Source organism: Mus pahari, chromosome 10 (assembly GCF_900095145.1).
Source record: "Mus pahari chromosome 10, PAHARI_EIJ_v1.1, whole genome shotgun sequence".
NCBI classification, from domain to species: Eukaryota; Metazoa; Chordata; class Mammalia; order Rodentia; family Muridae; genus Mus; species Mus pahari.
This window is the reverse complement of record NC_034599.1, coordinates 60,450,876-60,465,739: the sequence shown is the minus strand read 5'-3', so window position 1 is coordinate 60,465,739 and position 14,864 is coordinate 60,450,876. Positions and strand designations below refer to the sequence as shown.

General features: G+C 48.4%; 1 protein-coding gene across 1 annotated transcript in view; it reads left to right on the top strand.

Moving 5' to 3' along the window:
• Positions 1-9,328: 9,328 nt before the first annotated feature.
• Ankdd1a (ankyrin repeat and death domain containing 1A) overlaps positions 9,329-14,864 on the top strand; it is a 20,076-nt gene continuing 14,540 nt past the window's right edge. Inside the window, exons 1-3 of the mRNA XM_029543667.1 lie at positions 9,329-9,362; positions 12,477-12,580; positions 14,732-14,830. Of these exons, the coding sequence (XP_029399527.1) occupies positions 9,329-9,362; positions 12,477-12,580; positions 14,732-14,830 (237 nt within the window). The remainder of the gene's footprint in view (positions 9,363-12,476; positions 12,581-14,731; positions 14,831-14,864) is intronic.

Sequence of the window (14,864 nt, the reverse complement as noted above, 5' to 3'; positions counted from 1 at the left end):
CTCACTTGGTAGACCAGGCTGGCCTCGAACTCAGAAATCCGCCTGCCTCTGCCTCCCGAGTGCTGGGATTAAAGGCCTGCGCCACCAGGCCCGGCAAATCAATTCTTTAATTTAGCTATTATCCATGATCTCCAACCCCCTTGAGACAAAAACCTGCTATGTAGACCAGACAGGCTAAAAACTCAAGACTTGCCTCCGCCTTGGAGTGCTGGAATTACATGCATGACCACTATAGCTGTTTCTTGTGCCTCTAAATACAACTTTCTTTCTTTCTTCTTTATGTGTGTGTGTGTGTGTGTGTGTGTGTGTGTGTGTGTGTGAGAGAGAGAGAGAGAGAGAGAGAGAGAGAGAGAGAGAGAGCGAGCATAACTTGTGGGAATAACTTTTCTCCCTTCCTGGCATTGTCATTGTAAGGCTTGGTGGCAGCGCCTTTCCCTGATGAGCCATCTTGACGGCCGTCTTGTGACATTGCTGACTCAGGGGCCAACAGTGAACCCAGGGGCCTTCCTGCAGAATTCATCTGTATAGGGGAGATGACAGCCTCATCCCTCCAACTGTGTCTTCCTCGATGACATCCCTGGAGTTCTCAGAGAGCTTAAGCTTGAGCTTTCTGCGTTCTCCCTCCTGGGCTAACAACACGTGTGCTTAGCCTCCCGGGGCCTAAATGACAAGGCAGACGCAGGGGAGGATGGAGGATGACTCAGGGCTCAGGCAAGTTGGGCCTTATCACTTTCCGGCCTGTGGCCCCGGACAAGATACAGAGCTCCCCGTGAGTCTCAGGGTTCTGTATCTGCAGGTGAAGATGAGGTAAGTAACCTCTCTGTGCGTGTGCTCCAGTCAAGGCTTCCTGTTAAGATACAGGAAAGACCTACAAGGACCTCTAATGTGCTGGGACACTGGCAGACAGGTAAAGATGTGGAGAGGTCGTGTAACTGGCCAAAGGGATGACCGATGAGCTGTCAGACTCATCAGACCTTCAATTTACTCCCATCAGTTCCTTACTTAGTTGTTTCATTTTTTTTAAAAGAATTATTTACTTATTCTATGTATATGAGTACACCGTTGCTGTCTTCAGACACACCAGAAGAGGGTGTCAGATCCTATTCCAGATGGTTGTGAGCCACCATCATGTGGTTGCTGGGATTTGAACTCAGGACCTCTGGAAGAGCAGTCAGTGCTTTTAACCTCTGAGCCATCTCTCCAGCCCCCTTACTTGCATTATTGTTATTGTTGTTGTTCCAGTTTTGAGACAGGGTCTCCTGTAGCCCAGGTTGGCCCCAACTTGCTATGCACTTGAGGATGACTTTGAACTTCTGACCCTTTTGCCTCCAGTTTCCAAGCACTGAGATTATAGGCTTGTATCACCATGCCTAGTTTATGCAGTCCTAGGGCTCTAACTCAGGGCATTGTGCATGCTAGGCAAGCACTCTGCCAACTGAGCTACATCCTTATGTAGTGGGTTTTTTATTGTGTTATTATTTGCGTGTGTGTGTGTGTGTGTTTGTGTGTGTGTACTCGAGCCTTGCTGTACATTTGGAGGTCAGATGACAACTTGAAGTGGCACAGTGAGTTCTCATTTTCTACCATATGTGTCCTGGGCATAGATCTCAGGTGGTCAGCCTTGGCGACAAGTGCCTTTACTCACTCAGCTGTCTCACCAGCTCCTCATTACTTTTGAATCTTATTAAGTAGCTCAGACTGGTCCTAAACTCAAGATTCCCTAACCTAGGCCTCCTGAATCACAAGAGCACAGGTGTGTGCCATTTCACCAGACTCCAGAACCTTCTGTGCAGGCACCAGCAGAGGAGCCAGCAGGCCTGTGAGGATTGGTTGTGCAGAGCAGAACGCAAAGCCGATCCTGGGAAAGAGCTGGGTGGCAGTGCTCTTATCAACGGGAGGCCAGGCCTACCAACCGGAAGGCACTATAGACCTAAAAGCAGGGTCTCAGGTCGTGGGAATCCTGCCAGGGTGCCCTCTTCAGGATGCTGTTGGAGGAAGGCCTCCAAAATGGGGTTCAGAGAGATCACATCCAACAGGAGAGGCAAGGGCTGCCCAGGGTCTTGAAGAAGGGGGGCTGAACAACCTGTGAGCAAGCGGAACAAGCAGAACAGGGAGCTGGTCACACTCAGCTCACCCACAGAGGGCAAGGGTTTGGGAGTCCAGACGACGCAGGACACTGACGCAGCAGCTGTCTTCCTGGGGCAGCCTCTGGGGATCAGGTATAGGTTCTTTTCTTAGTACCCCACAGGCTGAGTCCATGCTCCATCCCAGACTAGAACCAGAAGGCAGCCAGCCACAAGTAGAGACAACTGTGGCTCACGGCAACATGCTTTCCTGGAAAGGCTGGTGCATTTGCAGACCTGCCAGGGAGAGAGGTTTGGGGTACACAGTTCTCAGTAATGGACATGAACATGCACAGGCTCCAGAGAAAGAGCATACGGCTACTGGGCTGGGTGGATACAAGGATACCTAGCAATCCTGCCAGCAGGCCGTAAGTCTCGAAGCCACCTTTGCCTCCTGTCGCCCACTCACAGCAAATCCTGTTGCTTCCACCTCCACACCAGCGCCTTCTTATTCCTTCACACTGCCCTCTGAGCCCCCACTGTCTCTCCTGGGGTACCCCACCACCTCCATCCTCCTCCCTGTTCTCCCCTTCTCCCTTCTGTGTGTCCTTACCCTGGCAAACCCTAAGTCATTTATTTTTGAGAGATTTATTTATTTTATGTATATGAGTGTTTTGCTTGCATGTCTGTCTGTGTACACATGTGTTCCTGGTGCCCAAAGAGGTCAGAACCCCTGGAACTGGAGGTATGGATGCTTGTGAGCCACCACTTGGGTATCACACTCAGTCATCAGCAAGGGCAATAAGTGCCCTTTACTGGGGAACCATCTCTCCAGTCCTTATTTGTTTATTTTTGTGTTTTTATCTCTTTTAAATTTTTTCTGAGACCGGGTTTTTCTGTGTGACCCTGGCTGTCCTGGAACTCTCTTTGTAGACCAGGCTGGCCTTGAATTTACAGAGACCCCCATGCTCCACATCTGGAGTACTGGGATTAAGGGCATGGGCCACAATGACCAGCCGGTTTGTTTCTTTTTGATTCAAGGTCTGGCTATGCCAGAGACAGGCTGACCTTGAACTTCTGATCCTCCTGCCTCCATCTCCTAAGTACTAGATTACAGGTGCACACAACTAGACACAGTTCAAACCCAACCTATTTTACACATCTGGTTCTAGCTCAACATCGAACAAACAAAAAACCCATCCAGATATGGTGGTGCACACACCTTTAATCCCAGCACTAAGGAATCAGAGGCAGGTGGACCTCAGTTTGAGGTCAGCCTGGTCTGCAGAGTGAGTTCTAGGCCAGTCACAGTTGTATATAGAGACTGTCAAAAGCGGGGTGGGCAGAGAAAGAAAGAAAGAGAGAAAGAAAGAAAGAAAGAAAGAAAGAAAGAAAGGAAGGAAGGAAGGAAGGAAGGAAGGAAGGAAGGAAGGAAAAGGAGAAAGAAAGACTCCTTCAACACTTTTGTGTTGAGTTCCAGACGTTCTACCCCAGCAAGCACAGATCCACTCCTTTCTCTTTAACAGTCTTTCAGCGCCGCTGGTGTGGCCGCACCTCTTTTATTTGGATGTGTTCATTCCATTGATGCACCCTTGGATTGTTTCCAGTTCTTTGCTGCAGTTTAAAAAGAACAAAAAAAAAAAAACAAACAAAAAACAACCAAAGAGAACAAAACATCCCTTCCCCCACACACCTGCAGAGACACAGGTTCTTTTTCTTTTAAATTTTAATTAGTATTCTGCCTCCACATATATCTGTGAGGATGTCAGATCCCCTGGAACTGAAATTACAGACAGTAGTGAACTGCCATGTAGGTGCTGGGATTTGAACTTTGGTCCTTCGGAAGGACAGCCAATGTTCTTATGCACTGAGCCACCTCTCCAGCCCTGAGACACAGGTTCTTAGAGAGAGTTGTTATAAAGGGTATGCACTTTCTTTCTTTTTTTTTTTTTTCCAGGGATGGGGATTGAGCCTACAGCCTTCAGTAAAAAGACTACCATCAACTAAGTTCCCCATGTTGCTATTTTCATTTGTACATTGCAAAGAAAACATTTTTTTTTTCTGTCAGCACCTGTCCAGCTGTTTCAGGACCTGGCACCATTCTTATTTTCCTAAGGTTGTTGGTGTTTACAGACTTATTTCTCTCTGATGAGCTTTAGCATAATCTGGTCGAATCTTATGAGACTCTGTGACACCATGACCAAAAAGCAACTTGGGAAAGAACACAAGGATGAATCAGTCACCACTTCTGTGATGAAAAGGTCATGTAGGGCGGGGATCCTGCTGCTGAGATCATACTGATGTGAGGCAGTGAGGGCTGCAAACCAGTCCCATCTAGCAGACGCCATAGACCAGGAGCCTCCAGAGAAGAGCTGAGTCTTGGGTTTGGAGCAATTGGGAAGGCCTCCTTGGAGCTCTGCCTCAGCTCTGCACAGGCTACAGAACACTTTCTCAAACACCGAGTCACTGGTAACAGCTTTAGGTAATGTCTTAGTTAGGGTTTTTATTGCTGTGATGAAACATGACCAAAAAAAAAAAAAAAAAAAGCAACTTGGGAAGGGAAGGATATATTTGGCTTAGAACAGGAACTCATACAGGGCAGGAACCCGGAGCAGGGAGTTAATAGGTTTGGAGGGATGTTGCTTAGTGGCTTGCTCTTTGTGGCTTGCTCAGCCCACTTATTTATAGAACCCAGGACCACCAGCCCAAGGGTGTCCCCACCTACCATGGGCTGGGCCCTTATCAATCACTAAGAAAATGCCCTACAGGCCTGCCTACAGTCCAATCATTTAAGACATTTTCTCGATTGAGGCTCACTCTTCTCTAATAACTCTAGCTTGTTGGCATAAAACTAGCTAGTGTGTGTGTGTGTGTATATGTATGTATATATATATATATATATATGATCACTATTATTATTAAGATTTTTTTTTTAGTTTTAAAATTTTTAAAGTTTTATCTGTGAGTGTTTGCCTGCATCTATGTATGCATACCATGTACATGCTTGGTTTTCATCAGGATTGGAGATGAAGTTCAGGAGTTAGGTGAAATCCTGGGTTCAGTTACCAGCATTTACTAAGCTCACACCTGTAAGCTCAGGCCTTGTAATGCTCAAAGGTGGAGGCAGGAGGATCATTGAGGCCATACTTGGTTACAAATTGAGATAAAGGTCAGCCTGTACTGCATGAGACTCTGTTAAAAACAAAAAATCGGGCCAGCAGGTAAAAATGCTTGCTGCCAAGCCAGATCTGTATTTACCCACAAGGCACACGTAGTAGAAGGAAAGAACGAGTTCCTGCAAGTTGTCCTCTGAACTCCTCTGGGATCCTTCACCAGGAGACCCAACTCACTGGCTGGATCACGTCAGGTTAGACTACATACTGTGGCCCCAGTCACGCGTCTTATTAGTGTTGAGGACAGATTCAAGTGCGCACACTTACACACATTACGGTACCGGCAGGCTGCAACGCATTGTTGACTCTGGCTCCCCCGTGCGTCGAGGACCGCAGCTTCAGCGGGCCTAGCGGGTTCTGCCTTACTGCATAACAGTTCTTGAAAACCAAACCAAACCAAACAAAAACAAAAACAAAAAACAAAAAACAACCCCCCCCCAAAAAAACAACAAACAAAAAACCCAAACCAGACCCCAATTGCTCCCAGCCGCTCTGATTTGGATCGTGCACAGAAGTTCATGCTTTTATGTGGTGCTGGAGATGGAAACCAAGGTTTGGTGAATGGTAGACAAAATTTCTACAACTGAGACACTTCTTCAGTTGCTTTAATATTTTTGAAAGGTAGAATACAGGGTTTATTTAAACAGTCTAATTGAAGGCTGCAGAAACAGTTACTTCGCCAGTTGAGGGAGTGGAACCACCTTTGGATTAGGAGGCTGGGTACTCACTCCTTATAGGCGGCATTGACCTCACGCCGCCGTGTGGATACGTCCGGGAAAAGTGTGACGAAAGAAGGCTTGAGACTGGAGATGGACTCGGTAGTCCGAAGTATCGAGGAGTCCTGGTACTGAACCATAGATTCTAGCCCTTGGGAGTTGAGACAGGGGTGTGAGTGGGGGTGTGGGGGTGTGAGAGATCTGGAGTTGGAGTCAGCCTGGGCTCCCTAGAGAGATATTATCTCAAAAAAAAAAAAAAAAAAAAAAGCCAGGCATCCGTACGCACACCTGGTTTCCTGCAGAAAGTGGCAGAGACAGGTGGTTCTCTAAGACTGAGGCCAGCCTGGTCTACATTGTGAGTTCCAGGACAGCCAGGGCTATGTAGAGAGACACTGTCTCAAAAATAAATTAATTAATTAAATTTAAAAGTAGAACAAAGGGCTGGGCTTAGCTCAGTTGGTAGAGTGTGTGCCTAGCATGCAGGAAGATGGCTTTGATCCCCAGCGCTACACAGACTGGATATTGTGGTCAACACCTGACTCTCAGCACTTAGCGGGTGGAGGCAGGGAGATAAGGAGTTCATGTTTATCCTCAGGTTACATAGGGATTTTGAGGTCAATGTGAGCTATAGGAGACCCTGTCTCATAAAACAAAAACAAACAAACAAACAAACAAAAAACAGAAACACCCTCACCCCTACCCCTTCCCCCAAAACAACAACAAACAAAACCAACAACAAACAGACGGAGGAAGTACCTTCTGATGGAATACCACTTCCGTGAAAGCTTCCCAGACACCCAGCAAGTCTTGGGATTGGGCCACCAAGGAGACAGGAACACAGCAAATGACACTGTGGAGAAGGACTGGCAGCATCTAGGTGGTGGCATGTGGGAATGTGTATAGGACAGTCAACAGAGAGGATGGGGTGGGGGTGGGGCAGAGGGTGGGATTCATAGATTAAAGGAAAAGCAAGGGCTGTGGGGTATAGCTCAGTGGCAGAGCATTTGACCACCATGTGTTAGAGGTCCTGGGTTCAACCCCAAGCATTCCAGGGCTGGTAAGAAAAAAGCCAAAAGACGTTGTGATAAACCAGGCAAAGAGAGGCAAATACATGTATTTACTTTTATTTATAAGATACAAAGATGATCTTAAAGCAGAGACAAAAATAGTGGTTCCTATAGTCTAGAGAGACCATGGAGAGAGAGAGGTATGAGAAAAGATGATTAGGGGGCTGGAGAGATGGCTTAGCGGTGAAGAGCACTGACTGTTCTGAAGATCCTGAGTTCAATTCCCAGCAACCACATGGTGGCTCACAACCATCCGTAATGAGATCTGATGCCCTCTTCTGGTGTGTCTGAAGACTACGACAGTGTACTCACATAAATAAAATAAATTTTAAAAAAAAGGGAGAGAGAGAGAGAAAAGATGGTAAATGGGCCAGAGCGGCAGTTTGATAGGGTAAATTATTTATTTATTTATCCATTTATTGATAGATTTATTACAGGTAGGGTCTTACTATGTAGCCAGGCCTGGAACTTGCTATGGTGCCCAGTCTAGACTCTGCATGCTAAGTGCTAAACCTACGTGTGTGCACACACAGGCAAAATACTACATGCAGGAAAATGCTCAGGTACTTAAAACATTTTTTTAAATTAAAAAGCCTTCAAATCTGAAATGTGGCAAAGTGTTAATATGTGGCACTATTCTTCTATCTTCTCTGTAGCTTTGATCATTTCTAAATAGCATGGCAGGGCAAAAATCATCACTCTACATAAAGAGACCTTTATCTGTTCCAGAGAGAGGCTCCATAGCCAAGCATTTGGGGCCCTTGGGGCCATTCTGAGCAATCTTTTTGGGCTGAGATAAATCTTCTGGTCATTTGCCACCGGTCAGAGCATCCCCTCCAGCAAGGGCAGGGTGGAACTAAAATCCAGAGACATCTGGGCAGTGTCCAAACATCACACAAGCTCACAGAACTGCAAACATCTGCACTGGGCTTCCATGGTGGGGCAGTCTGCCGTCCTGGCCCACACTCTCCTCCCTTTATGTTTCTGTTCATCTACCAAAGAACAAAACAGCACACAGAGAAGCAGAGAAGATGGGCAACAAAAGAACTTAGCAGATATAATACTGCCGCACTCAAGAGTTGTGGCCTGTGTATATTTTTGAGCTTCTTCGGGAGGCAATGGGTGGCTCCTGGGTATCCCAGCATCTTGCAGGATGGTTAGAGAGACTCCACACACTTGACTCTGGAGGGAAGCTGTCATGGACCATCACATGAGCCTGTGTGTTGGAGACCAGCCTGGATAACAAAGCTGATTTGGTCTCAGAAGAAGACAAAACACACCAACAGTAAACAAAGGAGAAAAAAAAAAAAACCAAGCAAAGTTTTGTTTCTTTTTAATACTAAATTACAGGGAAATGGGCCCCAAATCTAGTGTGATTTGACTGTCATAGAATTATAAAATTGTGACCACACTCTAACAATTAAAGGCTATGTCAACGTGGAGAATGTTGGTGGCACAGTTAACACTGGGAATATGACGCTTTAACTAGTCTCCAGAAAGAGTGACAGGGAACTAGCCTGCTGAGGGGAAAGGGTTGGAAGAGCGTTCCACGGGGAAAGGAATAGCAGTTTCTTAGACCCTTAGGCAGTGCGGAGGGTGGTTCATTTTGCTGGAGGAATTTTTACAATGTTAATTTCATTGATTTGTTTGCCTTTGATTTATTTTACTCCCTTCGAGTTGAAAAGGCTTTTCCCTGCTTTCTGCCAGTCTGGATTCCAGAATGCCAGCCTTAGGCTGCTGCCACCAGCGGAGCATACTCGCTGGGACAACTGTACCGTCTGCTCTGGCATCTGGCATCCTCCAGCTTTCTCCTCGTTTCTGTTTGTTTGTTTGCGTTTGTTTTTGGCCAATCTAAGTAACGTAATTTATATCTCGTTATTGTTGTAACCCGATTTTTTCTGATCGTGAATACATCTTTTGTCCTATGTCCGTAGGCTTGGTGGGGTAGTAGGGGTCTGAAGTGTCCAGAGTGGGAGGGCTTGTTGAGGCATCGAGGTTGGGAGGCCCATGGGGAATGCGCGAAGGGACCTAGACAGCTTGAAGGCGTGTGTGTGTGTGTGTGTGTGTGTGTGTGTGTGTGTGTGTGTGNNNGTGTGTGTGTGTGTGTGTGTGTGTGTGTGTGTGAGAGAGAGAGAGAGAGAGAGAGCTGCGGGTACGCGGGTCGGATTCACGGATGGGCTGATAATGAGCAGGGACTACAGAAAGATGCAAAGCCTCCACCACCCACTCTCCGCTCTGCGCGCTCCCGGCTCTGCGCTCTCCTCGCCCTGGCAATTAAATGCCTAGCACAAGCGCGCGGAGCAGCAAGGATGGAGGAGGAGCTAGCTTGGGAGACCCATGGCTGTGAGTCCTAGTGCCGCTGGCGGGGACGGGGCGGAGGATGTGGGGACAGAAAGAACGGAGGCCTGGTGGGAGGACCCCAGGTTCACAGAGGGTGACCCAGAGAGAGGCTGGCCCTTGGCCTGGACACCTCTGTCTCAGTCTTTTCTATGGCTCCCGAAGAAACAGAAGAATGCCGCACAGGTGTAGGGCGCAGTGGCTGCACATCTGGGACTCAGGGTGTCCTGAACAAGGCAAGCCCAGAGTGACAGCGATCCTTGATAATAACTTGCTTTGTGCGGCAGGCCTTAAAGCAGGTCAGGCCAGTCTTCTGCCTTCGCTACCATATGGGTTGGGCCTACTGACATCTCCATTTTTTTCAGATGAGAGAGCTGAGGGACAAGGTAAGGTCACATGACTGTATGTTGGTAGAAATGTTGAAATCAGGAATAGGAGCATACACAATTTGGCAGGTAGAATGTTTGTTTAATATGCACAAGGTCTTGTGTTCAATCTCAAGCACCATGTAAAACCAGGCATGGTGGCACACATCTGTTATCCTAGCACGGGGGAAGTAGAGGCAGGAGGATCAGGAATTCAACATCATCTTCCATCCTTGGCTTCACTGGGAGTCCAAGGCCACCTGGGCTACACAAGACCCTGTCAGCCACCACCACCACCAAAACAAACACTTAAAGATCCCAGTTCACCCAGAATAAAATGGGGGTGTAGACAACATATTAAAGAAGAAACCAGGGTCTAGGAAAGAGGTGCTGTAGTCAGCCCTAGCCCTGTGTGAGATAAGGAACTTCGGAGCCTCTTTCAGAATGTACTTATTTTAGAATGCTTCTCTCAATGTGTGAGAAGCATGCATGTAGGTTCCCATAACGCTCTCCTGGGAGACCTTTGGTGCCCTGCCTGGGAGAGGAAAGAGGACTGAGCCATCAGCTCCTTTGAGAAGCCTGCTGCCCAGGCTGAGTCCTGACCCCTGAACCTGGGAGTGCTTTCTCAAATCCCCATAGTCCTGCCCACTGGATTACAAAATGCTGAAGCCTGCTGTTGCCATCTGCCCAGATGAATGAGGAATGGGGTCTGGGATCCCTTAAGCCTAAGTGTGGCTTTTACATTTTGTATTATTATTATTATTATTATTGTAGACAGATTCTCACAGTGTATTCCTGGGAGTGTCTTTGAATTCACTATGTAGACCAGGTTGTAGATTTGTCTACCTCTCCCTCCAAGTGCTGGGATTAAAGGTATGTGCCTTACTTTGTTATTTTTATTTGTGTGTGTGTGTGTGGTGTGTGCTTATGTATACCTGAAGAAGCCAGAAAAAGGTGTCAGATCCCCTAGACCATAGTTATAGGCAGTTACCAGTCACCAAACCCAAGTTCTCTGTAAGAGCAGCAACTGTATTTAAGCACTAAGCCATCTCTCTGGGTTGCTCCCTCAGCTCCACCTTTTAAAGAGACAGGGTCTCACGTAGCCCACATTGGATTTCAGCTTCCTGTCCTTGAACTCCTGACCCTCCTTCATCTCCTAAGCGTGAGCCGGTTATTTCAGAGAGGTCACAGAGTTCTGCTGGGGTCAAAGGATCCTTAAGGCTTCTCCCAGCCAAAGTGAGAGCAGTGAACTTGTGGGTGTGTGACTGAGCAGAAGAGCCAGTGCTCACTCATACAAGCTCAGGTGTCTGTTAGAGAGCCTGGTGTGCGTTGCTGAGGCTGGAGATGTGTGGGGCGAGCAGCATGGGACAGCAAGGTTTCATTCTAACTCTGTCACTTCAGTGCATGCTTTCCCTGTCAAGTCGCTGGCCATATGTCCCTGGATGCACAACGGACCAGGCTCATGTGTGGAGGGCGGGGGACAACTTTCGGGAGTTGATGTGCTCCTACCTTGTTTTGAGACAGCATCTCCCTTGCTGTTTCTGCCAAGCTGTGGAGCATGCTCCAGACAGGCTGACCCGCAAACTTCTGGCAGTTCTTCTCTTTCTGCCTCCTATCTAATGCCAGAACTACAGATACACTCCATGCAATTGGCTCTTCACATGGGTCCTGGGAATCGAACTCACGTCGTCAGGCTTGCATGCCAACACCTTCACTTTTACTGAACCATCTTGAGCTTTCTTTTACTTTATTTGTTTGTTTGTTTAGTGTGTGTGTGCGTGTGTGTGTGTGTGTGTGTGTGTGTGTGTGTGCAGGCACTCACGATGTGCCTGTGGAGGTCAAGGCACACTTTTGGGAGTCAGCTCTTTCCTTCCACTATGTGGGTCTTGGGGACTGAGTTTGGGCTGTCAGCCTTGGTAGCAAATGTCCTTACCAACTGAGCCATCTCACATCCCCCCCCTTTTTTTAATAGATTTTTTTGTATGTATGTCCATGTCTGTGTGTGACTATGTGCATGGGTGAGTGCCTGCAGAGGTCAGAAGAAAGTGTCGATCCCCTGAGGTGATGGGCAGATGCGAGCCTTCCCAGATAGCTGCTGGGGTCCAAACTCAGGTCATCTGAAGGAGCCATAAATGCTCTTAGCAGTTGACTTGTCTTACAGTACATTTTTGTTTATTTCCTTTGTGTATATGTAGGTCTGTCTGTACCAGAGTGCTCATGTAGATGTCAGAGGGCAACTTGTAGAAGAACATTTTCTCCTTTCTCCTGTGTAGGTCTGGGGTATCAAACTCGGGGTGTCAGGCTTGGCAGCAAGCATCTCTACTCTCTGGTCCATCTTGACAATCCACTTTGTTCTTTTTAAGTCGAGTTCTAGGGCTCTGAGTCCAATCGCTCAGGTGTTCACGTTTGCAAGGCACGCAGCTTACCTAAGCCATCTCCCTGTGCCCTGAAGGGAGCGAGAAGGCAGAGAAGGGAACTTGCTAGCCAGGCAAAGCAGATGTGGAGGTAAAAGGGTTAAAATTAAGGGCAAGGGGAGAAGAGGTAGAGAAATGCGGAATAAGAAGGTCTAAAAGGTCTAAAAATGGGAGACTCCACCTCTGGTCTCCCTCAGGGTGGCACATTAAATCCACACTGTCATCTAACCTGGGTTGCGTCAAAGGTGATCAAAGGTTGGGAATGACCCAACCATCCCCAAACACATCCCTAAGAGAGTGGGGTTCCCTTCCTCTCATCCCAAACCCCTCTTTCTCCTTAGTGCTTCCCCTGGAGAGACAGCTCCATGAAGCCTGCCGCTGGAATCAGGTGGAGAGGATGAAGGAGCTGTTTGAGAAGAGGGTTAACATCAGGGCTAGAAACCATGTGAGTATGACCCGAACCGACCAACCTTACAATGCTGCCACCCTGTGGGACAAGTCGCTGTGCCAGAGGACTCACTCATGTTTGTGTGCATTGACTTGTGCGAAGGTCCGCGCTGTGTCCATTGCCTGAACTGGTCTGAGGGTCAGGATTCCAAGCCAGGCTTCGGCAGTTCCAGAGCTCAGGCTGTAAGCCCGTGTGGCTCATCTGGAAGGCACATCTAAAAGACAAAGGTGGAGAGGTGCAGTCAGCAGGATTCTGGGGACATGAGGGACCGGACTCCAGACTCCGGGGAGTGTGTGTAAAGCAGCAGTCAGGTTTGGCTCTCTTAACACCCTCTGTCTCCACCGCGTGTGAAAAGCTGGGGAGGCACAGGCCCATTTTGGTAGTCTGGTAGTCAGGCAGGGAAGCGGTAGGGTCCACGGTCTTGCTGGGGAAGAGGATAGAGGAAGGGGCGTGTCTTCTAAGAGGACATTCAAGACAGGCCCGGGTATCACACAGGGCAGCCCCCCTCTGACTCAGAACTTCTGGCTCTGAGGAACTTCTTGTGTGATATACTAGGTCACGACTAGCGGGCATGGGGTGCAGGATCCTCGATGGCCGCAGAGGCTGTACTGTCTGGGGTGATGCACCATGGTGTGACTTTGGTCTTCAGAGCCAGCTTGGGGATGTAGGAATAGTAACACGAGTTATGGGTGTGTCTCCAGTGTTCTGGTTTTCAGAGCGCCCCAACTGCTCAGTGGCTGCCGTTCAGCCCTGAAGAGATGTGGAGAGTAGGAAGTCTTGATCCTGTGTATATAGGTCAAGGCAGGGGCAGTGCGGCAGAGGCAGGTTACTTTAGGTCCTGCAGCTTGCGGCTGGTGACTGAAGCTTTGGTCTCAGCTCCTGGACAAATAAGTACCTGCAGGGAAGCATGGTCTTTTAAATATTTATTTATTTTATGTATATGAGTACACTGTAGCTGTCTTCAGACACACCAGAAGAGGGCATTGGAGCCCATTAGAGAGAGTTGGGAACCACCATATGGTTGCTGGGAATTGAACTCAGGACCTCTGGAAGAGCAGTCAGTGCTCTTAACCACTGAGCCATCTCTCCAGCCCTTTTATTTTCTTTTAAAGATGTATTTATTTATTTATGTCTGGTAAACATGGTCTTGTAGGATGACTGCTTCGTCTGTATGTCCATCCACCCATCCATTATTAATCCTTCCACTAGCTATATCAACTTACACACTTACTGATTCCCTTGTCCGTTGATTCAGTGTATCCACTCATGCATGTCGGTTCATTCATTCATTCATTCATTCACTGAGGGCTACCCTGTACTAGGTGCTGGAAACAGAGCAGAACCCATCGAGTCTGGTGGGATAGCAAAACCAGCAAACCAATGGCCTCATTCCCACTGTGATAAACTGTCCTATAAACACAGGGAGCGGTCCAAGGGCTTTGTCCCACCTGGAGAAAGCTTCCCAGAAAGCTTCCACAGAGTGAGGTGAAACAGCGCTTTAGGTTGAGGGGGTGGTGTGGCAGAAGCTCTGAAGAAGGAAGGTCAGGGTCTCCAGAGATCACACAGAGCAGCGGAGTTTCGGTGTGCGGCCTCTCATAAACAGCAGAGAAGTGGATTCCACAGATGGAGGCTGGTGGCCCAGCATGCTCAGATGGACTGAGGGCCAGAAACTAGAATGAACTCCCCGGGTGGTGGAGAGTGAGCCAGCCAGCCAGACGCTGTCAGCTCACTGTGAAGGAAGGACCAGACACTCTGTTTCCCTTGGGGACTTTGAGAGCTGTCTTAGATCACATGTGGCTTCCCAGGGAAGAGAGGTTTGGAGCTGGAAACCATCTGGCCCCTCTGAGAAGCACTGGAGGGGGGCGGGAGCAGTGCCAGACCACACTGGGTCTTGTAGGTCCACTCCAAGAGCAGTGAGGAGAAGCTGTGAAGAGTCTCCGGCAGGGACAGATGGGCCTAGTCAGTGTATCTTATGATTTGTACCATATCAGGGAGAAGGGATCCCAAGAAGGGCTGGGTCCCTAACCAGCTGGTCACCATGGCCACCAACAATCCTTCCTCCCTGCAGGCCAGCTGTCTTGGTAGGGAGAGTGCTGGGGGCAGGTCAAGCAGTCGGGCATGGTGACAATTTTCCTCTCCTCCTGGCAGGTGGGCAGAGTGGCCCTACACTGGGCTGCAGGTGCTGGGCACGAGCAGGCTGTGCGGCTGCTCCTGGAGTGTGGGGCTGCTGTGGACGACGTGGACTCGGTAGGGAGGTGTGTGTGTGTGTGTGTGTGTGTGT